The 27,786-nt window shown below is 44.8% G+C and overlaps 1 protein-coding gene across 1 annotated transcript in view; it reads left to right on the top strand.

Annotated features, from left to right (window-relative positions):
- The window catches only part of ALK (ALK receptor tyrosine kinase), a 767,947-nt gene that overhangs the window by 405,652 nt on the left and 334,509 nt on the right, over positions 1-27,786 (top strand). Inside the window, exon 4 of the mRNA XM_030921204.1 lies at positions 6,193-6,394. Within this exon, the coding sequence (XP_030777064.1) occupies positions 6,193-6,394 (202 nt within the window). The remainder of the gene's footprint in view (positions 1-6,192; positions 6,395-27,786) is intronic.

Genomic DNA, 27,786 nt, shown 5'->3' with positions numbered 1-27,786 from the left:
CTTTCTTCATTTCTTTTTCTTCTTTTTTCTTTTGGTTTCTCTTCTCACTTCATTTCATTCATTTGATCCTCAATCGCTGATACTCTTTCTTCCAGTTGATCGAGTCGGTTACTGAAGCTTGTGGATTTGTCACGTATTTCTCGTGTCATGGTTTTTATCTCTGTCATTTCATTTATGACCTTCTCTGCATTAATTATTCTAGCTATCAATTCTTCCACTCTTTTTTCAAGATTTTTAGTTTCTTTGTGCTGGGTACGTAATTCCTCCTTTAGCTCTGAGAAGTTTGATGGACTGAAGCCTTCTTCTCTCATCTCGTCAAAGTCATTCTCTGACCAGCTTTGATCCGTTGCTGGCGATGAGCTGCGCTCCTTTGCAGGGGGAGATGCACTCTTATTTCTTGAATTTCCAACTTTTCTGCCCTGCTTCTTCCCCATCTTCGTGGTTTTATCTGCCTCTGGTCTTTGATGATGGTGACGTACTGATGGGGTTTTGGTATAGGTGTTCTTCCTGTTTGATAGTTTTCCTTCTAATAGTCAGGACCCTCAGCTATAGGTCTGTTGGAGATTGCTTGAGGTCCACTCCAGACCCTGTTTGCCTGGGTATCAGCAGCAGAGGTTGCAGAAGATAGAATATTGCTGAACAGCGAGTGTACCTGTCTGATTCTTACTTTGGAAGCTTCCTCTCAGGGGTGTACTCCACCCTGTGAGGTGTGGGGTGTCAGACTGCCCCTAGTGGGGGATGTCTCCCAGTTAGGCTCCTCAGGGGTCAGGGACCCACTTGAGCAGGCAGTCTGTCCATTCTCAGATCTCAACCTCCGTGTTTGGAGATCCACTGCTCTCTTCAAAGCTGTCAGACAGAGTCGTTTGCGTCTGCACAGGCCTCTGCTGCTTCCCCTTTTGTTGTTTAGTTGTGCCCTGTCCCCAGAGGTGGAGTCTACAGAGACAGGCAGGTTTCCTTGAGCTGCTGTGAGCTCCACCCAGTTTGAGCTTCCCAGCGGCTTTGTTTACCTACTTAAGCCTCAGCAATGGCGGGCGCCCCTCCCCCAGCCTCGCTGCTGCCTTGCTGTTAGATCGCTGCAGACTGCTGTGTTAGCAATGAGGGAGGCTCTGTGGCCGTGGTACCCTCCCGGCCAGGTGTGGGTATAATCTCCTGGTGTGCCCATTTGCTTAAAGCGCAGTATTGGGGTGGGAATTACCTGATTTTCCAGGTGTTGTGTGTCTCAGTTCCCCTGGCTAGGAAAAGGGATTCCCTTCCCCCTTGCGCTTCCCAGGTGAGGCAATGCCTTGCCCTGCTTCAGCTCTCGCTGGTCGGGCTGCAGCAGCTGACCAGCACCAGTTGTCCGGCACTCGCCAGTGAGATGACCCCAGTACCTCAGTTGAAAATGCAGAAATCACCGGTCTTCTGTGTCGCTGGCGCTGGGAGTTGGAGACTGGAGCTGTTCCTATTCGGCCATCTTGCTCCACCCTCCCCTACTCCAGTTTTCAACAACTTTTTAATTTCAATTTGGTAATTCCTTAGCCTATTCTTCACTGTCCATATTTCTATCAGCATTTTGGTCAAAACCATTTAATTAGTCTCTAAGAAGTGCCAAACTTTCCCTCATCTTCCTGTGTTCTGAGCTCCCTCTGCCCAAATTCCTCCAACCCCTTCCCATTACTCAGTTCCAAAGTTACTTCTATATTTTCAGGTATTTTTATAGCAAAACCCCACTCCTTGGTGCCAATTTTCTGTATTAGTCCATGCTTGTGTCACTGTAAAGGAATACCTGAGGCTGGGTAATTTATAAAGAAAAGAGGTTTAATTGGCTCATGATTCTGCAGGCTGTACTAGAAGCATGGCAATGGCATCTGTTTCTAGTGAGGGCCTCAGGAAGCTTACAATCATGGCAGCAGGCAACAAGGAGTGAGCATGCCACGTGGTGAGAGTGAGAGCAAGAGAGAAAGGAGGGGAGGTTCCAGACTCTTTTAAATAACCAGATCTCACATAACTGAGTAAGAACTCACGTACACCAAGGGGATGGAGCTAAACCATTCATGACGGATTTGCCCCCATGATCCAATCACCTCCCACCAGGACCCACCTCCAACATTGGGAGTCACATTTCAACATGAGATTTGGAGGAACAAACACATCCAAATGACATCACCATGTTACTACCATATCACTTTGATTTTTAGGATCACTAAGTACCTACCATGTGGCAAGCATTGTGTTGCATACCAGATATTTAGAGGTGTTAGCAGCCTTATAGCAGAAGTATCTAAGAAACAGATGATGCTAGCACAGGAGCCCTTCCTAGGGATGTATGTGTGTAAATTGGGAGAGAGGAAGGCAGGGCAGGGAACCACAGCTTACTTCCTTACTTCTCAGCAGGAAAGTTCACAGAGTATTTGGACAATTGATTAAAACTATTGGTATGTAAACCTCAGAGAGGTGAATTATGAGAAGAGGAGTTTAGGACTTGGGGGCTTGGAGACTTGACTCAATTTCTTTAGATTAATAATATTCTAGGCAGGCACGTAGAATTACTGACAGTTTGGGGCTGTAAGAATCCTTAGAGAGACTCTATCCAACCCTTTCATTTTACAAAGGAAGGTTGGTAGTAGCAGAGCTACTCCAGTTTAGTCCTTCTGATTCCAGGCTTAGTCCTAGTTCAAAGGAATTCCAGACTAAGACACCTGTCAACACATGGAACTGATATTTATTACATACCTACCTTGAGCAGGCATGGTACTGCCTACTTGATACATGTTATTTAATTTAATCTTCACAACAGCCATATGAGGTAGGCTATGCCCGTATTAAATTTGAGCAAACTAATATTTAAGTGTTTAAATAATTTGTCTAAGGTCAATAACTGAACAGATATAAAAGAATTTGACCTCTAAGTTCATGACCCTTGGGTTTTGCCCATAATTTGAGCCCTGCTGGTTGAGATGAGAGCAGCACATTCCTACACTGGTGACCAGAGGTAAAAATAACCATTTCATATTTAATCATTAAACATATTGACACGATGCATAATAAAAGAAACATGGTCATGGCGCTGTATAAGCAGAGCTCTTTGATCTGCCTCTCCACTCTCCTGTGGCCACACTGGGTGAAGGTCTGTGTGCTGCTAGACCATCCTTCTTAATTAGAAAGGACCCCAGGAGACTTCGCCTAGCCCCAAGCTATCCTGAGCAAAATAAATAGGAAACGGAAAAGAGAGAGAGGAGAGATAAATTCTTACTGACTTTAAAAGATTTATACTGACAATATCCCAAGGAGCTTATGAAATGTATTTTTTCCCTTATTTTTGGTAGAGGAAAGCTGCTGATGAAGAGATAGCTCTCAACTATAGAGTTTCACTGACAGTGAAAATACTTTAAGCTCAGTTGCTTATTGATAGGTTGCGGAAAATAAGGTTCATATAAACATCATCTCACATATTAGAACTGGAAAAATAATCTATCTTTCAGTCAGCTTTGAAAGAGTTCCATTATTGAGGTGCCAAATTACAGGGACAGAATTTACATGCATGGCCACACCCAAGGGTGGAGAGGATCAGTGACACACGAAGAGTCCCTAGTCACAATACCCCAACACCTTCAGCTGGATTTTTTTAGCTTCTCGTGCGTGTGCACATGTGCATAAGTATAATCTTCCTGAGAAGAACGGGGATACCTTCTTTATTTTGCCCCCATTCTTCCCTTCAGTAACTCAGAAATCTCCTGGAACATTCTGCCAACTTGAGAACATCAGAGAATGGTCTCAGACCAGGGCACAGTTGCTGCTGCTCCCTTATGTGTAAATTATTACTGGACATGGGACTGGCTTCATCCTAACCCCAGGCCATACCCCCAAAGAGTCTGGAGCAAGACTCTGTCCCCAAAGATACTTCCAGGGTCCTCATGTGCTCTGCACAGATACACACTACCCTAGTACTGGAAACCCCAGTCATCCACCTTCGACATATTGCCTTTGCTTACAACAGTAACATAGCAAACACTTCAAATTTGTATTTAGTCACATTCTTGCCCTTGTGTGGACTTGTGGTGCAAGATGAGGTTGGGTCAATATTAATTCCCTCTTGCCCCCGCCATAACAGATCAGTTCTCCTGCAGCACCACTCTGATGGTGCCATTCTCCTGCTTGAAATATCTGGCTCTCTATTATCCACAAAATAAAACTGGAAATCTTCAGCCAGGAAGCAATGCTCTCTATGGTCTGGTTACACCACCTATCACCCTAGCCTTCCTTATTTCTCAGTTTTCTCTCCAGTGTCCTACTCTGCAGCCAAACATCATCTACCTTTGTCCTTTTTCCTCTTCCCTTCAACTTCTGCACAGTCCATTCTGCCAGTATCTTTGTTTTTCTCTCCCTGTAAGACCTGGCTCAAGGGTCTTCCTCTTTATGGATCTTCCCACCTGGACTTCCTGTCTCCTCCCTCTTGAAGGCTCCCAACATGTTTTGCCTGGATGTGTGTCTGACTTTATGACCTCTATTAGTGCTGATAGTTCTTGCAGACATCTCTTCACCCCTGCCAGACCTGGAGTTCCTTAAAGGTCACAACTGTGTCTGTCACGTCGTCTCCTCAGTGCAAAGCCAGTCAGTGCTTAGATGTTTGCTCAAAATAGGCATCCATTAAACGGAACCTGAGGGCAGAAAGGAGTAAGGAAGGGACCGAATAAATGGATTGGGTCTGGTGCCCATATGCCCCTCATTCACCTTCCTGCCCCTCTGACTTCCAAAGTTGTACATTCTGGCCACAAGGTACCTTGGCCGTGTTTCAGGCTGAAGTACACAATGGGCCAGTGAAAAAGATAAAAGGAGAAAAGTACTGCTTCGGAGTCCAGAAATCTGGAGTCTGGTCTTAACCTTCAAACTAAGACTTTGGACAAGTCATTTCCCTATCTGGATCTCCAGTCTGCTTCTCTAGGAAAGCAAGGCGACTGAATTAGATGATCTTCCCAATTCTTTGTCTTTGGTTCTAATCCCTTTTCTTTTCCTCTGTGCCCAGACAAGAACATTTCCTCCACTGCAAAATACTGTAATAATGTAGATTATTTACTGATGGTTGTAGAGCACTTCTCATGACCATATGCCATGCGGAAACTTCCCAACAGGTACAGAGGGTTCACGTTCTCGATCCAGCTCAGACACAGTCTTGTGCTTCATCCTGATTTAAACCAGAAGTCGCTTTTACTTACTTTAAGAAAGTTGGAAATCTCCAATTCCTGAAAGAACACTTTCCTTTGGAATAATGCTTTGCCTTGGTAGGAATTCCCCCCTTTTATCTGCACCATTGCTTATTGCAGGCTGCTAGTTTATTTGCCTATTTGGGAGACTGGGTTATCTGCAGAAGGAGACCTTGGAAGTACCAGGAGTAGTTTAAGAAGACTGAGTACTCCTTAGCTGCTTCCCACTGTGGAAGTCAGGGATCTTGTTGAAATAGATTTCTACTGCAAAAGCAGCAGCATCTAATGGCCCAAAACTTCATTGCAGAAGTGCAGCAAGTAAAATTAATGTATCAGAGGGAATGCCTGGAACACTATAATGGTGGTGTGCTTTTACACTGACAGTAATCCCCTTGAGTGTGGGTTTCTTGCAGGTCATTTGGCCTGTGCTACTGGAATCAAGATTGGCTTGCTCCAGAGGGAAACTCTGCCACGGGCACAACACCAGGGGGGATTTGTAGAGCTTTTTCTGGGGAGAGTTGCAAGTTCACATGACTCATAGGCTCAAGAGCTGAAATGAACCTTAAGAGATTATTGAGTTCAGCCAACCCTCTCACCCCATTTTACAAGGGAGGGAACTGAAACCTAGGAAAGTTAATGCTTTTCCCAAGATCATTCAACTAGTAAGGCAAGGAACAAGAGTCTTTTGAAATAGATGTTTTTATTCCTGTTTTGCAGATGAAAAATCTAAGGCTCTAGGACACAGAAGTAGGAAGTAGGGGACCTAAGGTTAGAACCTTGGTCTGCCTGACTATAAGGCCCATGTGCCCAGCCACTGTCCACCTGCATCAGGCTATACTATTTACAAAGAAAATCTAAGAGCAAAGGAAGAAGGCTGGGTGCACGCAGAGAAGGAGATAATGGCCTCCAGTATCTCTGATTTTGATGCTATTTTTCTCTAAGTCTTGCCACAGAGCTACTGCTGGTCTTACCTGAACACATCTACAGATTCATTTTCCCTGTCTCTTTCCAGGCTCCTTTCTCCTCCTCAACACCTCAGCCGACTCCAAGCACACCATCCTGAGTCCATGGATGAGGAGCAGCAGTGAGCACTGTACGCTGGCCGTCTCAGTGCACAGGCACCTGCAGCCCTCTGGAAGGTACATCGCCCAGCTGCTGCCCCACAACGAGGCTGCAAGAGAGATCCTCCTGATGCCCACCCCAGGGAAGCATGGGTAAGTACTTCTTCATGTCCAAAATTGATTTTATACAAGGTGATTTGGCTTTTGGCTACACATTTCCAGAGTCTGTGACATCTACTTACAAACTCATGATTGTCCTTGAATCGGTAGGTCCAGATTGAGCAATTACTACTAATATCCCTTAGGTGGTGTCTTGGGTACTGACTTGTGGGTACCTCTGGCTGCCCTGGCTAGTGGCCCTTCCAGAAGCCAGACGACCAGCTGCCAGAGTGGGCATTTCATGAGTGGGTATTAAAGATATTCATTTCCCAAAGTTCAGATGGAGCCAAGAAGAAAACAGCCAAAGAAATGTTAAAAGGCCAGAATGAAAGTAATTTAATATGGTGGAAACTGGGTTTTACCAGCAGAAGTTGGGCAGGAAGGGAAAGGACAAAATATTTTGGCCATCCAAGCAGGTTCTATGGGAATTTGGTACCCCAGAGCAGGATTAGTCATGGATACTACACCAGTGTAATTCAGTAGAGATTGGAACAGAGCTTTGTGCTACAACCACCAAGGCATATGACAGTGGAAACCTTTAAGCTTTCTGGAGATACTTACTTGCTTACTCAGTGATTCATCAGGGCTCTACAAGTCATGACATTGGAAAGCAAAGTTAAACTAGGGCACCTCTGTGCCTGGCTTTTGTTTTTTCATTCCGTAAGTATAAATACCATCCTATGATCTCAGCACTGAGGGACCCCAGATCTGATTACTTTAGCAACAAGGATCCTTCTTTGTGACTTGTTTACAGGAGAAAATTCCCAAATGCCTAGCTGTGCTTAGACTTGGCTTCCTTCTAAGAGAATATCTTTTCAGAAGGGTCCCACCTGGACGATGACTGCTACCCATCCTCCATCCCCATGGTGTGCAGGGGAGGGATCCTGTCTATTGCTTTGGCAGTAAGGCTGAATGACCTCCTTCGTAATTTATTGAAAGTCTTCTCCCTACTCCCCGCCATTAACCCATCTGTATTTAGTTGCACTTAGAAGGACTACAAGCTGCTGCAGTCTCATCAGGAATGAAATCTTGGCATCAAAAGAGAATGCTCTCCACATTCCTAAACTCATATCCATCTTCTTGCCTCTGAAATACCTCTTTGGGCTGGCTGAGAAGGTCCCAGCTACCAAGGACTCTTGCTCTATTCACCAGATATCAGTGTGGGATAGCAGGTGTCTGGACTGCCCCCTGTTTGGGACCAGCTGTCCTCTGGCGCCAAGCCTCCCTCCAGCACGGCTTCTCTCTCCAGTAAGGAGTCTGGATGGGAAGGCCTCTTATCTGAGAGCAGGGCTATGTGCCATCCTATAGGTATTTGCCCAGCCTCATATTCTGAGAGTTGCATATTCTGACTTATCAGTCTCCGCATTCCTTCCTTCCCCACCAGGCCTGGCAGAGACCAGGGATTGTTGCTTGAGGCTGCTGAGCCCTCAGGCATCAGTCCCTTGTGATGCTGGTGGAGGGTGGGTGGGGGGATTCACAGATGTGGCTGGGAGAGGTGGAGTTGGAGTCTGAGAATACCCACGAGTGTGAGAAAAGGTGCCAGAGGGGTTTCAGCCCTTCTTGTGTGGCCTGGCCTGTTTCCCTGTGTAGCATAGTCAGGAACATAACTCCTCAGGTGTGACTGGCCATAGGGCCTTGCAAATAGTTTTTCCCTCTTTACCTTTCTATGCTCATAACTACCAAGTGAATTCTCATTTAAAGGAGGAGAAAACTGAGGCAGAGAGAGGAAATAGGAAGTGACGTGGTCCAAACTGGACTCTTTCCAGGAAACCTAAAGCCTCTTGGGGAGAAAGGGTGGAGTTGGGAAAGAGAAAGGGAAATATGAAAGAATCTTGCAAAAAAATAAAAAAGAGAGAGTGATTATTTTGATTATTTGACCTTTCAAGACAAGTGAGCCCTGGGGCATGTGATGTCAGTGCCTTCAAGGGCAGCCTTCCCTCCACATGGTGCCATGGCCACCTACCTCAAGGTCCACCTGGCCACCCAACTTACCCTCTTCCCAAGGCAATGCCTCTGTCACCAGAGGAGCTGCTCTGTCGTCTGGAGGGTGTGAGTTGAGCAGGAGAAGGGAATTGGGACTGAGCTGAGGCAAATTCAGTGACTTGATGGCTTTGTCTGGGGCTGCGTACATATACAGGGATTTCGTCTTAGACCCAAGCTTCATGCATCTCAGGTACAGCGATGTTTTCCCCTGGCCCTGGCAGAGCCATGGAGGAGTTTAGTGAAGAGCAGGAGTGATTCCACATTTAAATTACAGATGCCTGGGCCAGCCTCCTCACCTCCCTTGAGATCAGTGTGGTGAGGGTAGAAGGTGGCAGCAGAAAGGACAATCAATAGACCGTCCACTGCAGCGCAGAGCTACTCTCGTGGGTGCCTTGGCCAGCTGCAAGGAACAGGGCATTTGCCCTAGCAAATCAAAACTTGCCCAGCTTTGCACTGTTGAGAGTTTGGGATCACAAAGGATGGAGATTTGCCTGCTCTCTGATTATGGGGTCACTGCTAGTCTCAAGAATCTTTGGATTTGCAGTACTCAGCAGTTTGCCTTGCTGAAAGCTCACTCCATTTAATGTCAGAGATGACCTCACTAGCATAGCGCTCAGAGCAGTGAGGGGGACACAGTGATATCCTGGTGATGTCGAATGTGATGATTACGAATGGGGCTGGCTTCCTCTCATAACAGGAGATGGTGGTTTGGGGACCACTATTTGGAAAACAACATTCCGTGTTTGTAGTAATGAGGGAGGAAGTTGTAATAATAAAGTCGGCTGGGGAGAGCCTGACTCAGAGGAGTGGGCTGAGGAATGACAAGTCAGACGCCACCAAGTTCCCCGGAAATCACTGAGTCGTGAGCAGGCAGTGCCGGCTGTCGTGCATCAGAGGGGTGGGAGCAGCCGGCTGGTTGGAAGCACCCAGAGGCAGGAGGGTAGGGGAAAGGCAGTTGGAGAAACACAGCAGCTGCTCCCTTCCTAGTCGCCTGGAGAGCAGCGGAGTATATGAGGTCTAATGAATCACAGAGCATGAGTGGCCACGTTGGCCAAGGCTGCTTGGCTTTGCCCAGAGTCTCGCAGGGGGCAGACAGGTGAGTGCCGAGCCTGCTCATCTGCCCAGCCAGAATGACCAGAGAATCAAGGAAGCAGAGAAATAGGGGCTGTCAAACAGCCTAGGCCCAGCTGGTCACAGTCACGTAGGCATAGGACATCTTAGCTAGAAATTAGTGGCCATAAAGTACCCATGAACTGAATGAATATGATAATACCTATGTAAAATGGTGAGTTGTGAAATGGCATATGGAAAATGGCTTGCACGGTGCCTGGCTATAGTTGGCACTAATAAATGCTAGGTCCTTTTTGGTTCAAACATTCATCTCACCATCATGGACTCAGTGCCTCTTGTGTAGTAGGTGCCAAAGACGACACAGCCGAAGACAACAAAGTCACAGCTTTCAAGGAACATCCAGTCCAGTAAGGAGGACACAAGCAGAATAGCAACAGCACGTGCTTGTGTGAATGTTTTAAAATTGAGGCTCATATTATTAAGAGGCTGAGCTAAGATCGCTAGTGGCAGATCCGGCAGAAGCAGCCGGCTAGGGAGCCATCCACTGCACCACACTACCGTTCTGATGTGTCTTAGAAAGATCGATCCAGCAGCAATTGTCTATGTAAAATTGGTGTTCTCCTGGATGCAGGAACGCAAGCTTGAGGGTGGGTGGCATGTCAGGCTATAGGAGACACTCTCCAGGGCTCCTGCCCAGAAGGCCGCCTCCAGTCTTGTTTCCTCTCCAAGCACATGGCTTTCTCCTACAGCCACGGGTATCTGGGGATTTTATTATGTGTGACCAGAACTACACAGTGTGTGGAGGGAAGAATTGGGCCCCGAGGGGATAGAAGTTGCCAATCATTTGAATTACTAATACTTGAAAAGATATTTTAAACCGAAAGTCATTAGGGAAACTCAGGCTTGAGCCAAGATAAGCTGTCAGGGCATTTTAAAGCACAAATAAGACTCAGTCCAGAGTGTGGTGGTGAACTGAAATTCTCAGCACAAAGCCTTACCTTTCTGCAGGACCTCAACCCCTAGACCCGGAAGATACTTGAGTCTAATCTCCTCCCCTTTCCATGTTGGTTTCCTGATGGGGAACGTGAAGCCCAGGGGGGTGATGATGTGGTGTGATGTGATAAAGGTCAAACTGCAGGCTCAGACCCGGCACAATGGCTCACACCCCTAATCCCAGCACTTTGGGAGGCCAAGGTGGGAGGATCACTTGGGGCCAGAGTTCAAGACCAGCCTGGGCAACATAGTGAGATCCCCAACCTCTACAAAAAATATATATATTTTTAGTTAGCCAGGCATGATGCTACGTGCCTGTAATCCCAGCTACTCATAAGGCTGAGGCAGGAGGCTTGCTTGAGCCCAGGAGGTTGAGGCTGCAGTAAACTATGATCATGCCACTGTACTCCAGTCTGGGTGACAGAGCAAGACCCTGTCTCAAAAACCAAACTAACAAACACACAAAACTGCAGGCTCGTGGCAAAGCCAGGACTCATCTCCACAGTGGCACCCTGGAAGGGCCTGTTTCCCAGCTGCCCAGCTGCATCAGGAAACCCTCAAACTCACTGCCCTTAGATTAAAATCTGCAGCCACCCTCCCCAAGTGAAGAAAAATTTGCATTCACGCTGGGTACCCATACAGCTGCAGCACTTACTTAAGGCAATCAGTTCTGACCAAAGATCTCAGCTTTAAAACTAGTAACAATCCTAATAGGAAATGTGCCAAGGTAATTTAACTCAAAGAGATATTGATTTGTGGCCATCAGGAGGTGTGGTTTCAGTCCTGATTCCGCCGCTAATTTGGGGCATCGTTGCGCAGCTGTAGCTTCTTACCTTCTAAAGTGGAGGTTCTGACTGCCCTCTGCTCCACTCTTCTGTCCCAGCAATGCCAGCGACCCATCCTCAGATGCCATCCAGGAGTAGGGCAGCAGGAAGTAATTCTCCCCACCCCAGACTCCTGCTCCCTGGACAAAGAGGGACCTCCCTTCTGGCCCACTGATACCTTCACCATTAATGCACAGAACCCTGAATGTTCCTGTCAGTAGACAGGCTGAGTGAGAGATGATCTCAGGACAGGGCACCTATGGAAAGATGCCACCAGGCATTTGCTTCTGAAAAGGGACCTGATTGCTTTTCCCAGGCTGCTCTGGGTTGAACTTCAGTCAGCCCAGGGCAAAGTGGCAAGTCTTGACAGCTGGGGAGATCAGAGCCTGTGGCATTCAGCCTCCATGGTCAAAAGTTCTCCTCGAATCTTGCCTGCATGATAAATGAGATCAGAAATAAAAAAGGTGATCATTTATTGAAATTGATGCCCTCAAGTGGCAGTGTCACAATGATTTAATTTCAGGCCCAGCTTTTTCTCACTTTCAAAGTCATTCATAGAGTCAGCTTCTCTCTTTTCCCCCATGGTCTGAATAACACACTAATAAATATACAATAAGGCCTTTAATGTCTAGGTGATTTACACTAAAAAGAGAGAGCCATTCAAAGGCTCCAAAGATAATTTTTAAAAGCCTTAAAACTCACACCCAGGCTTGTCAGGGGCATATTTCCCAGACACCTTGTTACAGGAACAATCATGTAGCTCAGGGTTCTCTGAGCACACAGTGGGCGGGAGACTTGAGGTCTAAGTGTTCCTGGAGGAAATTCTTCACACACAATATGAGTTTGGACAAGTCTCAGAATCTCTATAAGCCTCATCTTTGTAAAATGGTAGTAATTGTGCCACTCACGGGGGTGTCGTGGGTTTAAATTAGATTAACATGCAGAGCAGGTGCTAATAGTGCCTACCCGCTGCCTCCCAGGCCCAGGCTGTCTGTCTAAGGGACACCCTTCTCTCAGGCTGCTCAGGGTCATGGGAGAGTGGGCAGGAAGAGAGCCAGGGTTACAGATTTCACACCCCTCCTTCTCAGAGTAACCACTTGTGTTCTTCAAAATGGATCCCAAAGTACCAGTCCCACTGAGTATGCCTGGATTTACCATATTTCTCCCCACTTTGAGTAGTAATATTGAAGCAACTACTAAAATGCTAGTCCTCTTTAGATGAACTGGACCTTCAGCCATTAACATGGTAGGTCACAAGCTTTAGTAATACAAATCAGAGCCACACATTTTACAAAATTCATATAATTGAGTCTCATCTTGAGCCATTCTGATTTTACTTGTCTTGGAGTGGGCCATGAGCGTGTGTATTTTTAGGAAGCCCTGCAGGGATTCTGGGTGTGCACCAAAAGTTAAGAATCATGGCTCTAACATCTCAGCTTGAATTGGTTGATCACATAAGCAGGTAGCTTTATGTTACCGTTTACTAAACACTAAGAAGAAAAGCAAAAAAGAAAGCTTAAAGATGTGGGAGGACTTGTGTTTAAGGTGGAGAGCCATTTTTCTCCCACTCATGATTGGACAGGCTAGTGACAAGGTTTCCACCTGTGGCCTAATCCTGCCTGTGCAGCCCATGAGCTGGGGTAGCTAGAAGGAATCCAAGGTCATGAATGTCTCTGGTCTCCACAGGTGAATATACTCTCAACACATCTATTATTCTCTCTCTAGAAGGACTATGGCTTCCAAAGCCACAGGGGAATGAGAATACAGATGGACTAGAGAAGTAAAACATTTTATAGCCAGAAGAAAGCTCCATCCCATTCTTCCATTTATCTATCCATCCATCCATTCATCTACCATCCATCTATCCATCATCCATCCATCCATCCCATCCTCCCATCCACCTACCTATCCATCCATCCATCTACCATACCATCCATCCATTCATCCATCCATCCATCATCCATCCCATCCTGCCATCCATCCATCCATCCATCCATCCATCCATCCATCCATCCGTTCATCTACCATCCATTTACCCATCATCCATCCATCCATCTTATCCTCCTATCCACCCACCTATCCATCCATCCATCCATCTACCATACCATCCATCCATCCATCTATCCATCCATCCATCCATTCATCCATCTACCATCCATCCATCCATCCATCCATCCTCCATCATCCATCCCATCCTCCCATCCATCCATCCATTGATCCATCCATCCATCTATCATCCATTGATCCATCCATCCACCCATCCATCCGTTCTCTTTGTACTTCACGTATTGACTCTCATCTAGGTCCCAGGTAAACAACAGAGCCACAGCCCTCCTTTTTGTTCTCAAGAAGCAGAGACTGTGTTGTTAAATATTCAAGGTAAATTATCTGTACAGTGCATATTCAGTTTGCCAAGTGAGTCAACATCTATCAACTCATTTCACCTTTACTATGATCTGTACCATATATATTATTCACCTCCTTTATAGATGAGTAAACCAAATCTCAGAGAGCTTCCATAATTTGCCTATAGTTTTGGGTAACACAGGGAAACACAAATCTTCTGGGTCCATTTCTTTTCTCATGTTGTTTTCCCAAGACAGCCTTGCAGTTGAACCCTGGCATCATGCCTGGCTCTGAGGAAACTAAGAGCTGTTCTTATCCAATCAGGAAAAGCTCTTCTCAAGAGAGCTTTTCTGATATTTGGTCATCTAATTCTGGCCCACAGGTCTTGAAGATGGAGACTTTGGGTTTCACACCTTTTTATGCTGGCAATGTCTGGCACACTGCCTAGCAGATAGTAGGGGTTCTGTGTTAGGTGGATGGATACCATATCAATTGAAGCTAGTTCTAGGAGGCAACTCTTTTAAAGCCTAAGCTCTGGGTCTAAAAATTAAAGCCCCGTTCAAGATCACAGAAGAGTCTCCAATCGATGGAAAGATGAAAAGTATTTTCTCCCTGCCCTCCACCCACACCCAGGGATAAATGTGTAACCCTCCCTGGGGCTCAGGAAGCAGCTGTCAAAATGCACCTCAACTGTGAAGGTTGCCATGAAGTACAAAGGACAATTCCTTTCCTGGCAGGTACAACTTTTACTCACGATTGCTTTCATTGATGGGCATCAAAAAAAAAAAAAAGACCATCAGCTTCTGCGAGTTCTGACCTTCGAGATTTGACAGCTGAAGGCTTGTAGTGAGGCTCTTTTGAGCCGCTGCTTTTGCTTTCTCACTCTGCCCTGGATATTTGATGGATTGAACACCAGGACGATGAGAGAACTGTGAATACCTGTAACCCCGTGGCTTGTCAGAATGGCATCTTGGCCAATCCCATAATGATAAATATATATTGCATACAAAGAGAAGTCAAAATGCATAGAAACAGATGAATCTCAGAAGTGTTTACTGAGCCTCACCATTTCCCAGTGGGGGGGGAGATGGTAAAAACAGGTGCAGGAATTTTAGTGATAGAACACTGGTGTCAAGAAATTCACTCATAGTTCATGTATGCGTTCTGTCAACAAATGTCTATGAGTCATGCTCAGTCCCAGGCACTGGCTGGACTCTGGAAGCTCATTCAGGCTCCAAGGAGCTCGGAACGAGGTTTGGAATTGGACGACAAGACACAGTTATGAGGCCATAAGGAAAGGGGTGTAATGGGCGCTGTGTGCTGGGTGCTATGGGAATGCTGGTGGCTGTCAGGCAAGCTGGCCCTGAGAAGAACACTTGAGCTGGCCCTGCAGGGGTGAGGGGTGTCAGGTGGACGATGAGAGGAAGACATTCCACACAGCGCACGTGTGCGAAGGACAGCCTGAGGACACAGATCATGGATGGTGGCCATGTGATTCTCTTGGTTTCTTCCTCCCCATCCTGCCTGGGGTTCCTTATCCTGGCTCTAGGAGTCCTCACTTTCATGTGTTTGTGGCCACTGGCTTATGTGGCAAGAAAGCGCATCCCCCTCCACAAAAGCAGTCCTCAAACAGCAGAGCTTCATTCCTGGGTCCCACAATCACCACTACCTCTTCTTGTAGCAAATGTCCTGCTGCAAATACCCAGAAGACGTCCCTCTGAATGCAGGCACTCCCCTTGCTTTTATTTTCTCTCTGGTAGTGTCTTCTTCCCCACCGAAAACTCCAAGTACCTATGTGGACAATCCATGCATGCAACTATTTTTCACCCCAGCATGAGTGGGTTTCAGTGGATGAGCCAGGACTCCAGGATTGGCCTGTTGCCCCTTCACTCCTCACTTTGCAGGAAGAGTAGCCATAGGGGGCGGGGATTCTTCATGGATTGCCCTAACCCCTTTTCCACTACAGAAACCCCTACACATGCAATGTCCTCTCCTCTGAAAAGCCCTTTTAGGGTTTCTCAAATAGCATTGACCATGCAGCCTTGTGACCATTCAGTTACCAGCTTGTCTCTCCCCACAGTCAGCAGGCACCCAGGGTCCTCTCCCTGTTGGCTCTTAAGTGCCAACACATGAAAGATAGGGAGAGAATGAGGCTGCTGGCTGGGGGACCGGACAGGACCTGGCATCCCAGGTAGGAATTCGCCTCCCTTCCTTCATCTCCTGTAATTTGTATGATAACGAGGAAGAGAAAGAGGAAGAGTCACTTGATGCTTACTCTCTGGTGGCAGCATTGTTCTAAGTGCTTTGCATGTGTCAGCTGATCTAATATTATATGTACCACCACTTGATGAGGGAAGCACTAGCACTACCTCTTTTACAGTGAGGAAGCTGAGGCTCAGTGAAGTTAAGTAACCTGCCTAGAGTTGCACAGCTTGTAAGGAGTAGACTGGATCTGAGCCCAGCTAATCCAGCTCCACTGTCTCTGCTCCCAATCATCACTCCATGGATGGTAACTACCCTATTACCAGCTGATAATTAAGGATGCATTCTTATTTATTTATCATTGTTAACAATTATTTATTCTTTATAAATACCCAGCTGCATTTTTCTATGGTGTGTATACAATCCTTCCTGTCCACAATAAAGGGCAAAGTTGTAAGGCTTTGATGCACAGAAGCAGCCTGTTTCAGAGAGCAGGCAGTCCTGAGACTTATGTCTGGCACTGCCAAAGGTCAGAGAGAGTCTATCCAGAAAGTCTGGCCTCAGCTCTCCTGTCTCCTGAAGCTCCATTCCAACCCGGTGGCCTTCACCTTCAAAAACCAAGTCTGTGGTGAGGAGATGGAATTGGGTGATGGAATTGGGTGATGGAATTGCCAGCTCTTTGAGCTATAAGGAAACTGTCCAGGCAACTGGAGCTGATGGCCCAAGTGTGAGGAAACACCATGACCCGCTTAGTAGCCCAGTTCCCCTCTGCATTCATGCCCAGCCTCAAAGCAAACCTCCTTCTTTCTCATTACTTGGCCTGCTTCTAAGTTTGCCTCTTCCTCTTTGTTTTATTTAGAGAACCACACACATATGCCTGGCTAAACTCCTGGCTTTTACAGAAATGCATTCTCTTATGGTTCAGAGCCTTAGTTAAGAGCCATAGCAGCCTGGGGATTTTGAATTTAAAGGGATTCACAAAGTCTACATACAGATTTGGTGCACTGTCTATTCCTGGGAGAATCTTACATCAGTAAGCTCAGTGAATGAGTGTTCCCACTCCTTTCCAATGACTGATCGTGTTCCCCCTGCCAGTGGGGAAGTGTTGTGGTGGTAAGAAAAGGGAGGGTCCCTAGGAGAGGCCACCGAGAGAGCAGGCTGAGCCCAGGGCATGAGACCTACCATTGCCAGCGGCTAAAGATGTTTCCTCAGATCACTCACCCAAGGGCACCAGGTTGCCTGAGGATCTGGGACCTTGCTCCACCCTACAGGGCAACTTAGCTCAAATGACATACACATAATGGGAGTCTAAGGAAAGAGCTGTGGGCCAGGCTGCTTTTTCCTTAGCCCCACTATGTGATCCAGGCTTTCAATTCACCAAAAGTAGTGTGAAGGAGAACCCAGTCAGATTGGTATTTTGTACTGTGCCATTCATTCTGTGGAACGTTCCTTGCAGTCCTAGAATGATCATCTCAGTGACTTCTGGGCATTAGAAAGTCCCATATTGGAGCAAATGAAGACCCAGATGAGAGAACTGACAAGTAAATATCACGGGCTGTTAATCTTCAGCCTCAAATCCTTTAGGGGGTCCCTGTGAAACCCAGGATCAAGTGAGCTGTTTATTAGCATGGCACTCAAAGCCACCAATCAAGCCTCACCCCTCTTGAGCCTGGCTCACCCCATTTCTCTGGACCCATGATTCATTTGTATCAAACTACCCACAGTTGCCCCCCCGTGAAGCAAACCAGTTCAAGCCCTCTTGCCTTCCCTCACCTTCCCGACCATCAAGAACAATCCATCTTTTCCTCCAAGAAGGAATCTCTACCTCCTTTTCCACAAAGCCTTTCTTGAGACTCCAGACCCTCTGTGAACAGAGCTGATTGCACCACCATTTGCTGCCTGCTGCACATCTCTATTAGTGTTCTCACAGCACTGGGCCACGTTTGTTCTTTTACAAGTCTTCCTCACCAATCGGGCACCCCAAAAATAGAGATGGGCACTACTTATCACTGTAGCTGCAGTGCCTAGCACAGTACTTGACTCACAGTCAATAAATGCTTATGAAATGAACAAATTCCCAAATTAATTGGACCAGAAACTCTTTGAAAACTTGAGACATGGTTTTAAGAATGCATCTAGAATGCTCTTGACCAAAATTCCATCTCTATTCTTCATAACAGCTCACTTCCTTCTGCCCAACCTCAATAGAATGCCTGTCTTCAGCCTGGGCTATCTCCACTTGTGGCCCTAACCATCCTACACTGCCGATCAATTGCTGGCCTATGTTAGTCTCGGAAATGATATGGTTCCCGTGCTTGGTGATTGACCTGTCTGTGTGTGCCTTTTAGTTCCTCCAATTTCCTGAGCTATTTCCTGCATATTCCCTGTTCTTCCAGTCAGGACTTCTACTTAGTAATTTTCTCCCAATTCCTCCTTCTCCTTAGTTTACTAGCCTTTACATCACCACTTAACCACACTGACTTCTGTTGAGTGTTTTATCTTTTCAGATAATCTAAGATGAATTCCAATTACATTCTGTCCAACTGTTCCCTAAAGATTCCCTCCATGATTTTGTTTCTCTGTCTTAGAACTAAAATTTCTCTGTGACTGCATGAAATTCTAATCGGCATCCTGTTGGATGTTCAACTGCAGGCCTCAGAGTGATTTCCCTGTCTGGAGTCTTCCAGCTGTTCTCACAGTGGCCTGGTCACCTGCCCTGGGAGCTTCCTAGTGACCATTGGCTCATCCTCTCAGTAGACCCAGATGACTTCCATTTCTAAAAAACCTCACTTGTCTAACAACTTTCTTGTTTAACTTCTGCCACCTTGTTACAGACAGTCTCCAGGGTTCTGGGAGCTGGTGGCAGCAGGTTACATTGTGTGTGGGATGTGAGCCAGAAAATGTGGTTGTTGGCAAAGCCAGAAATCCGATGGAAATAAAAACTCCTGTATTTCATCATATGTCCAAGGTCCTTAGTCCTTGGCCTTCATCCATGACTGCCTCTCCAATTTCACATTCCTACATGACTGTTTATGGGTTAAAGGCATAATCTAGCTAGCAGAGCTTGAAAAATATTTCAATCATAGAATCATGAAGCAGAAATGAACCTTAAAAGTAATTGAATTCAAATTGCTTATCCCCTACCCCAAGCCAATGCAAGAGGCTCTTCCAAAGCCCACCTGGCTTTGACTTGCCTGGCCCCAGCAGGAAAATGCTCACCAACTTGCAAAACAGATCACCCCATCGTAGAGCAGCTGTAGCTCCCAGGTAGAACTTGCTAATGGCCCCTTGGCTTTGTAACCTTGGAAAGGTAATTACTGTCTCTAAAAAGTTATTCAATATCTCCAAACCTCTTGTGTTTTATACACAAAATGGCAATAGTAATACCTGCTTACCTTGTAGGATCTTTGTGAAAATAATGCTTTTAACAATGAGAGCCAATGTGTATAGAGTACTTACCATGTTCTTAATACAAAGACATATGATTTCATTTAATACTACAATTTCCCTATGAAGTAGTACCATAATAATGCATACAAAGCACCTAGAATCATATGAGTACCCAACACATGATCGTTCCTTCTCCTCATTCACCATGATCTGGCTGATCCTCTATTTGTCCTCTAGAGTCATACAGAGCAAGCTTACTTTCTCCTAACAAGGCAGTCTGTCTTCCCTTTGAGGATAGTTTTTATATCTCTTCTTCACTTGTTTTCCCAGGCTAAGTGATTTTAGTCTCTTCTACAGCATATTTGCCAGAGCCATATTGTTCAGAGGGATTCTTACAGCAAAGGGGTCCAGGGGACTTGTTCTTCAGCTATCTGGAACCTCCACCTGCTGATGCGGCTTAAGCCTGGCTAACCATTTCACTAGCTTTATTCTGCATTTGAACCCAAGCCACCTAAGTTGACACTGTTAGGAATCATGAAAGCTGCTGCAGCATTTCACTAAAACCATTCCTTAGACTATTTGATTTTTTTTTTTTTTTTTTTTTTTCCGAATGGAGAATCCTCAAGTTTTTCTTGCAGGCAAAGAAGGCCTTTCTTGTTCGCTATTGACATTCCCAAAAATGTCTGATTCGGAAAGAAATTTAATTCTGGCCCCAGTTTTCACATCATCTTGCTTTGTTTGTCATCCCTATAGCCTGCCAGCTTTGCCCCTTTGTTCCCCTAACTGCCAGAGACATTTTTATACTGAGTAAATTGCATCAGGCCCACTGCAAAATGAATCAATTTGGGAAGAGTATGAGCTGCACTGTTGTCTTAAGTGTGCATTAACATTTAGATGCGTTATTTAAAATGGGCCTGGAGTTCGTGCCAGAGAGACCTCCTCATGCCTATTCTGACTCATTCTCTGCTATTGGACTGCACAGAAGGGACCTGGGGAGCCCTACAGCCCACCACCAACCTTGTTTTATTCTCCATATCTCCAGGGAGGGCTTGAACTAGGTGAGAAATTCTAAGAGCTCAGATTTGGAAAGTAAATTTACAAACGGAGTTTGACTTGGTGATCTCAGAGTGAAATAAAGACAGGTGAAGAAGGAGACAAAGGGGAGGCGAGGTTCTCCTTCTCTGTCTATCACACACCATGCACACACATGACATCTAGCTTTAAATACAAATCATACAGCCAGAAGTCTTTGGAGGTAAAACAAAGCATACACAAAAGCACAAAGGACACCAGCCAACACTCTGGTTTAAAAATTAAGTGATGTTCTGGAACTGGTGAAAAAGCAAGTCTGCAATCCCGATAATCATGTGGTGATTTGATGAGATAATTCTTTTATCATCAGGAGAGTCAGATAACATCTCCATTAGTAGCAGGAGGTTTAAAAATTGGAGAGAGTGGCAACACCAGGACAATAGCCTGATTAATGCTTTTTCAATCACCTGGGCTCATGGCCTAAACTGGTAATGGACTCCATCCATCAAAAGATTATTCTATCTGGCATCTTGGTTTCTGAAGAAATCTGGACGTCCTCATAGAGGACTGGTTAAATGATTTAATGTGGATGAAAGCTCTTAGCACAGTGCCTCAGTAAAAGCTGCTTGAATCTATTCAGTCTATTTTAATATATGTTCAGAGATATAATGACCCACTAGATACACAAGAGAAATAAAATGACAGTGGTATAATGAAGATCTTGAAGCTCTGAGATGTACAATTATCAGCAATGTAAAAGTGGTACCTTCTGGGAGAGATTAACCTGGAACCGCCGTTCCTGAGGGTCACTTCTCTTTGTGCTACCCCTAAACCTCTCTGTATGTAACAGCCCCAGTCCCATGGAAACTCACTGACTGTGTGTATTTGTATCCATTTTTTCCACTACAGCCTCAACTTCATCAAAACATACACTGAACTTTCATTGTGGGGTCCTCAAAGTACAAAACAGTACCTGACACAGAAGAAGTATTCAATAAATTTTTGTTGACTGGGCAATATTTCCAAATTAAATACTCAAAACTAGTGTCATGCTGACGTGTGAGTGACAGTAGATGATGATAAGGATATCTGATGTATTTTGTGCCAGGCAGGCCTGAAACAGTAGCATCCCTGACCAGAGATAGAAAACAAGACATACTCACTGCTAACCCAGCTCATTGCTGTCAAGTAACAGCAGCTACCACGTGTATAGCACTTACTATATGCTGGACATTGTTCTAAATGCCTTTACCTATCTTTACCCATTTAATTTTCACAATAGGCTTGTGAGGTAACATATTATTATCCTCATTTCACAAATGAAGAGACTGAGCTTGCTCAGTCACACAGCTAGTAATCAACAGAGTTGGGATCTGATCCCACAGGGACCACTGCACTATACAGTGTGACCCCTCCAGAAGAGATGTAGAGACATGGCTCCCCACTTTTCCTCTCTGCAGCAGGGGACTTCACAGTGGCCCTGGCAGGTGACATGCCAGATGCACAGGGACAAGTAGCAGTGAGAAGAGACTGTCTCCCTGACATGTACCACATGAAACAGCATCTCCACCACCTACCCCTTGGACCCCCTTCGTTCAGCTACCACTAGAACCTCGGAGGGAGGATCCTAGGCAAAGCCTCACCACATATGGTATCTGTATGGGAAAACTGAGAGCATAACCATTGCAAGCCAGAAAGATGTTTCCTGCCGTGCCCTGTTTCAGGACAGTTGTGGGGACTAGGAGGCAGTGTCTGATCTATACTCCCACCAAACCCCAGCAGTGCACTTAGCAGAGGAGTTGTTTCATTCTATTCATAGGCCAAATTGGGTAACGAACCCCTAAGAGGAGGGACTTGTACATAATGTATTCTTAGGTAAACTGAGGCAAGATGAAGTTGACTAAGTCTGCATGCATTCTACTGCCGTGCAGGAGCTCGCTCTGAGCACAGACCCAACTCCAGCACTGTCACTGTCAGAGCCCTCACCCGGGTCACTGGACCCAGAACTCACCTTAGCCCACTCAGCCAAGCTTGAGCTGGCCTTTCACAGCTGTGTAAATAGGATTTCCAAAACCTCCAGAGGAAGAGTGAAAATATCTCCCTGTTTTCTAACTGGCTTATGAAAGCATCTTCCTCTAATTGAACTTTCCCCTCTTGCCTGTGCCTTTTGATGCCTGTACTTAATTGTTTCTCAACAGGAAGCTAGTGTGGTAAGAATTTAGTTACATCTGCATCTTCCATGCTGAAACTATTTTACCATATGCTTCTAAAGTTGGTTACAGGTTGATTTTGATGAGAGTAATGTAAGTCCCACCAGTTTTGCTATAATTGATAGTCTGCTACATGATTGGGGAAAGAAAATTTTTTATTGATTCCCAGTTCCAAAAGGAAATCTATGAAAGTGTTTCCCACAACCCTATGATCGCATTATGCCTCCCCCTGCCCCCACCCCCATCATCTTGGTGAGGTCTTACCCCATGGATCACCCCTACCCTTCCATCCCATCCAGGATTGCCCATCTCTTTGCCTTCATTCACTCATTTATCCATTCATTCATTAAATGGTTATTTCAATACAAATTCTATTATGTGCAGGGAAGTTAGCTAGATGGTGAAAATAGAACTGGGGACAAGCAGGAACAGTTACTATCCTCAGGAAGCTCACATGCTAGAGAGTGGAATATATACTACATGACAATTGTATGTATAATTATGTCATTGCCATAATGATACATGACAGAGAGGTACAGGCTTCCAGAAGCTCTTGCAAGCAGGGACCTGAGCCAGACTAGGGGCTCAGGAGAGCCTTTCCCCAGGAGACGGCATTTGAACTCAAGTGTGAAAGATGAGTAGAAGTGACAAGTAGCAAGACCCTTTCTGGGAGTGGGAGCAGCATATGAAGGACCTGAAGGAAAAGAGGTAGGACATTTTTTAGGAAATCAGGGAAAACATGCATCTGAGCCTGAAAGAAAAGAGGAGACTGGCTGGAGAGAAGGCCAGGGGAAAGGACAAGCAGAGGACTGATCAGGAACATTTATCATAATCCTTGTCTTCAAAGCCAAGGAAAGCTGATGTAGAGTTTAAGGATGGGACTGCAAGTCAGTTGGAAGTAGGGTAGGGATGGGTATGAGAACCCCAGACCTTTGCAGCACCACAAGGAAAGGGAGGGTAGTCCTGAATAGAGAGTGGGGCATAGAGAGTAGTGAATGACTTGCAGATATATACAAGAGACAATGGGCGGGATTAGTGATGGGTTGGGCAGGATTAGTGATGGGTTGGACAGGTGGGAGACTGAAGAAGATATTTTTAGCTTGACGAATTGGGTAGACAGAGCCATTCACCAAAACAGGCAAAAATGATAGAGGCACATGTGTGGAGAGAAAAGTACAAGCTTCAGGTTTGAGATGTTGAGTTTTTTGAAACTTATAAACATCCAAGGGGAAATGCATGTAGACACGAGGGTCTGGAGTTTGGAGGAAAGATGTGGACTGGAGGAAAAAAAACAGGAGTTGTTGGTGTGTTGGAGTGGCCTTCAAGCCCTGGGAGTGTATTAAAAAGTCTAGGAAATAAACTGTAGACCTAAACAAAATCTAAAGCTATTATAACATTTCTGGAATAAAACATAAGAGAAAATTATTGCAAATTTGGCTAAGAAAAGACTTCTTAGCATACGAAAAGCATAAACTGTAAAACAAAATATTGATCAATAGGAATTTATCAAAATTCTAAACTTTTTCTCTTCAAAAGAGTCCATTTGAAAAATCAAAATGCAAGCCACAGTGTGGGAGAAAATATTAGCTATACATATATCTGAAAGGAACTTGTACCCACCCAATTAAGTGGGCAAAATATTTTCATAGACATTACACTAGAGAAGATATACAAATGGCCATGAAACATGAAAAGATGCTCAACATCACTAGTCATTAGCAAAATTACAATTGCTAAAATTAGAAAGACTAATCATACCAAGCGTTGTCAAGGATATAAAGGAACTAGAACTTTCATATACTACTGGTGAGAATGTAACATGGTATAATCACTTTGGAAAACAATTGGAACATTTCTTTAAAAACTAGACATATGTCTGCCATACAACCCAGCCATTCTACTCCCTGTCTGGGTATTTACTCAAGAGAATGAAAACACATGTCCTTGCAAAACCTTATGCATCAAAATTAATAGCAGCATTATTCAAATAGTCTAAAACTGGACCCAAATGTGTATCAACAAGTGAATAGATAAATTGTGGTTTATCTATACTGTGGAACACTATCCAACAATAAAAATAAATAAAATACAGATATATATGATAACATGGATGAATCTCAAAATCATTATGCTGAGAGAAAGAAGCCAGGCACAAAAACCACATAGTTTGTGCTTCCATTTATATATAATTCCAGAAAATGCAAACTAATCCACTAATCTCTAGTGACAGAGAACAGGGCAGTGGTTGCCCAGGAAGCAGGGCAGGATTGACTGCAAAGGGACAAGGTAACTTTTCGTAAGGGAGAGAGAGGGTTGGAGATGATGGAAATGTTCTATATTTGGAATGTGGTTGTGGTATCTTGGTGTAACAACTATTAAAACTCATCAACTTGTACACTTTAAATGGATACCATTTATTGCACATAAGTTATACCTCAATAAAGCTGACATTTTGTAAAAATACCTAGATAAAAGAGCTGAGAGTAAAATTAGTGAAAAGGAGATGAGAAAGTGATATATGCATGTACAGACAAGTACATTGAGTGTAAAGGTGAAGGGCTAGTGAGAGAGATGGTGGCAGAGTAGAGAGGCAGAGGATCAGAGCCCACTTATTTGACCTTATCTACCCTTCAGTCTGCCTTGCACAGTGCAGGCACAGCTAGATAAAATGAGTGGTATTCCTGGGCACCTGATTCATGAATCATCTCCCTCATGAAGGCTTCTCAGAAAACATCAGCCCACTCTGTTCTCTTCTTCTCTCAACTCTGTAAAACTGACTAGACCACAAAATAAAACTCCAGTGTCCCATCAGGTAATGCCTGGAAGTTGTTAAACCATACTCTGTTTCCTCAGTCTATGAACATCCAATACTCTCTTTGTTTGCAAATTGTTTTGTTTAGGTTTGGTTTCCCCAAAGGGACTGTTTTTTCGCTATTAGTTATTGATTTCTTTTTCTGCTGCAAACACATTACAATTATTGTACACAATAAATACTTATAGCAGCCTATGAAGTAAATATTATTAATTTCCATTTACAGCAAACAAAGCTAAGGCTCAAGGAAATTAAGCAACTTCCCAAAAAAGAAGAACTGAGCCTATTCATAACCATTGTAGAAACAAGCTTCTTCTATTTCAGGGCCACGTTTTATGCTTAGTTTGCCCACCATTGCAAGATGCTAAACAAATATTGGCTTATTCATTGATTAATTCCTTCAACTAATATTTTTATGTTTTAAAATAGCAACCATCTGCCACCAGGGACTTTTAAGGGGCCTTAAGAATGCCAATTGTTAGGGACATTTCATACTTGCCAGAGCAGATGAAGGAATTGAAGAAGCCACAGGTTTTGTGTCACTGCCTGAGTGGGAGGAGAGAAAAGGAGTCAGCTTCCTCCTCTCTGCTTACCCAGCAGCCTTTCTACTTCTTCTAGGATTTCTTCTCCTTCCCTGTGAGAGAAGCCACAAGAATGTCAGGGATTGTGACCACCCCCACTGGCCACCTTGGCCTAAACCCAGTGTCGAAGCTTCCTTTACACCCATGAACCCATAGGCAATCCTGGACTAGGGAGTGGGGACTAAAGCCACTGGGTGGTCATTCTTCTGGTTACAAAGTGCCGAGTCCCAAACCTGAACCACAAACAGATCACAATTGCTAAACCTAAAAACTACCTTTCAATTGCCTTGTAAATAAAGCCCCCTCTCTAGCTCTCTTTCTCTTTTTAAATGCCTCTCCCTAAGCCTACCTTTATTCTTTCTGGCTCTCCAATGTCGCCAAAGTCTGCACTATAATTGCATATCTAAAAGGTTATTTTAGTTGTTGTAAAAGGCATTCTATTAGAAATAAATTGGAACAAAGGAAGAGAGACATGTTAAGAAATGTAGATTCCAATTTATGTGTCCTTGATTTTTGCACAATTTAGGATGAGTCATGGTTCTTTGATGAATCAGTTGGGGGAGGAGGTAAGGATTCATTCATGAACAAAAGTATAAAAGTTCCTAGGATTCATGAGGACTCAGAGTGAGATAGTTGCCTGGAAGGTAGAAAGACTCTTTTCTTCCACATTTCAGACTTAATATTCACTGAAAAGCATGAGAGAAGGAGGGACTGAAAGGAATTGTACAAGCCAGTACAGAAAGCTTTCGCTGATCTAATTTACTCTTAAAACAGCCTTCTCCATGGTTGAAGGAACCCCTGTTCTCCTTAAGCCTTTCTATCTCAGCTACATTTTTGAAAAATAAGCTTCTTTTAATCTGTCAGGGGAAACCAGGGATGTGTTGAAGATGCTTCCATGAGAGATGAAGCCAAAATCACTAATGCTGGGAAAGGTCAAAGCCAGAATTGTTATTTAAATGTTGAGTGTCCACAAATTTACTACAAGTTGCTTATAAACATTTACAAAATTGACTCTCTTTTCCCTCTAGAAGTATCCATGACAAAAAGCTTCCACACATGACCATGGGCACCTGGTCTTCTCATAGCAGGGCGTACATATCCCTGTTCCCCTCTGTCCACGGATGGGAATACCTGCACACACTACTCACATCCGTTTCTTTTCCCCTTTCTATTAAAATAAAAATATACACTGAATTAGAATCACCAAGAAAAGAGCCTGGGCATCTCTTTAATAATGCACACCCAGACGATGTCCACGACTGGGCACGCTTGGGAGACACTGAATGAGATGGCTTAAGCAGAGCTTCTCAGCATTTGTTGTGCCTGTGAATCACCTGGGGATCTAATAAAATGCAGATTCTGATTCAGTAGGTCAGGGATGGGCTGGAAGTCTGCATTTCTAACAAGCTGATGCCTATGCTGCTCTGAATAGACCACTTTCAGTAGCAGGAGTCGGAAAGGAAATGCATTGGGTGTCCGTATGCAGATGTTAACTGAAGCTGGAGGCCAGAACAGTTTCACAGGGACCACGTGAACTTTCTGCTTTCCTTGAACATCAGATCAGTGACAGTAGAAAAACTTCTCAAGAAAGCCAGCCAGACCCTGTAGGGTGGCAGTTTCTCAGTGCGCTCCCCAAGTTCTAGATCAGACCCTCAGTTTGGTGGGACCAAACATGCTCAGGACTCAAGCTAACCACACTCACACAAGACATGTAAGTCATGAGTAGGATTTTGAAATGTCCAATAAAACATACAGTGATTGGTGTGAATTCACTCCTTGACCAATCAGTGCATTATCTGACTGCGGGCAGAGCCACCTGGGGGGCCAAGTTAACTGATTATAATCAGCAGGTGGTTTGGTGAACAGGCCTTCAGATGCATCAGCTGATTGACTTCATGGCCTCACTCTGTACCATGAGGGACATCTTAAGTCAGGACTCAGT

The sequence above is a fragment of the Rhinopithecus roxellana genome, chromosome 17 (genome assembly GCF_007565055.1).
Source record: "Rhinopithecus roxellana isolate Shanxi Qingling chromosome 17, ASM756505v1, whole genome shotgun sequence".
Classification (NCBI taxonomy): domain Eukaryota; kingdom Metazoa; phylum Chordata; class Mammalia; order Primates; family Cercopithecidae; genus Rhinopithecus; species Rhinopithecus roxellana.
This window is presented reverse-complemented; position numbering and strand designations above follow the sequence as displayed.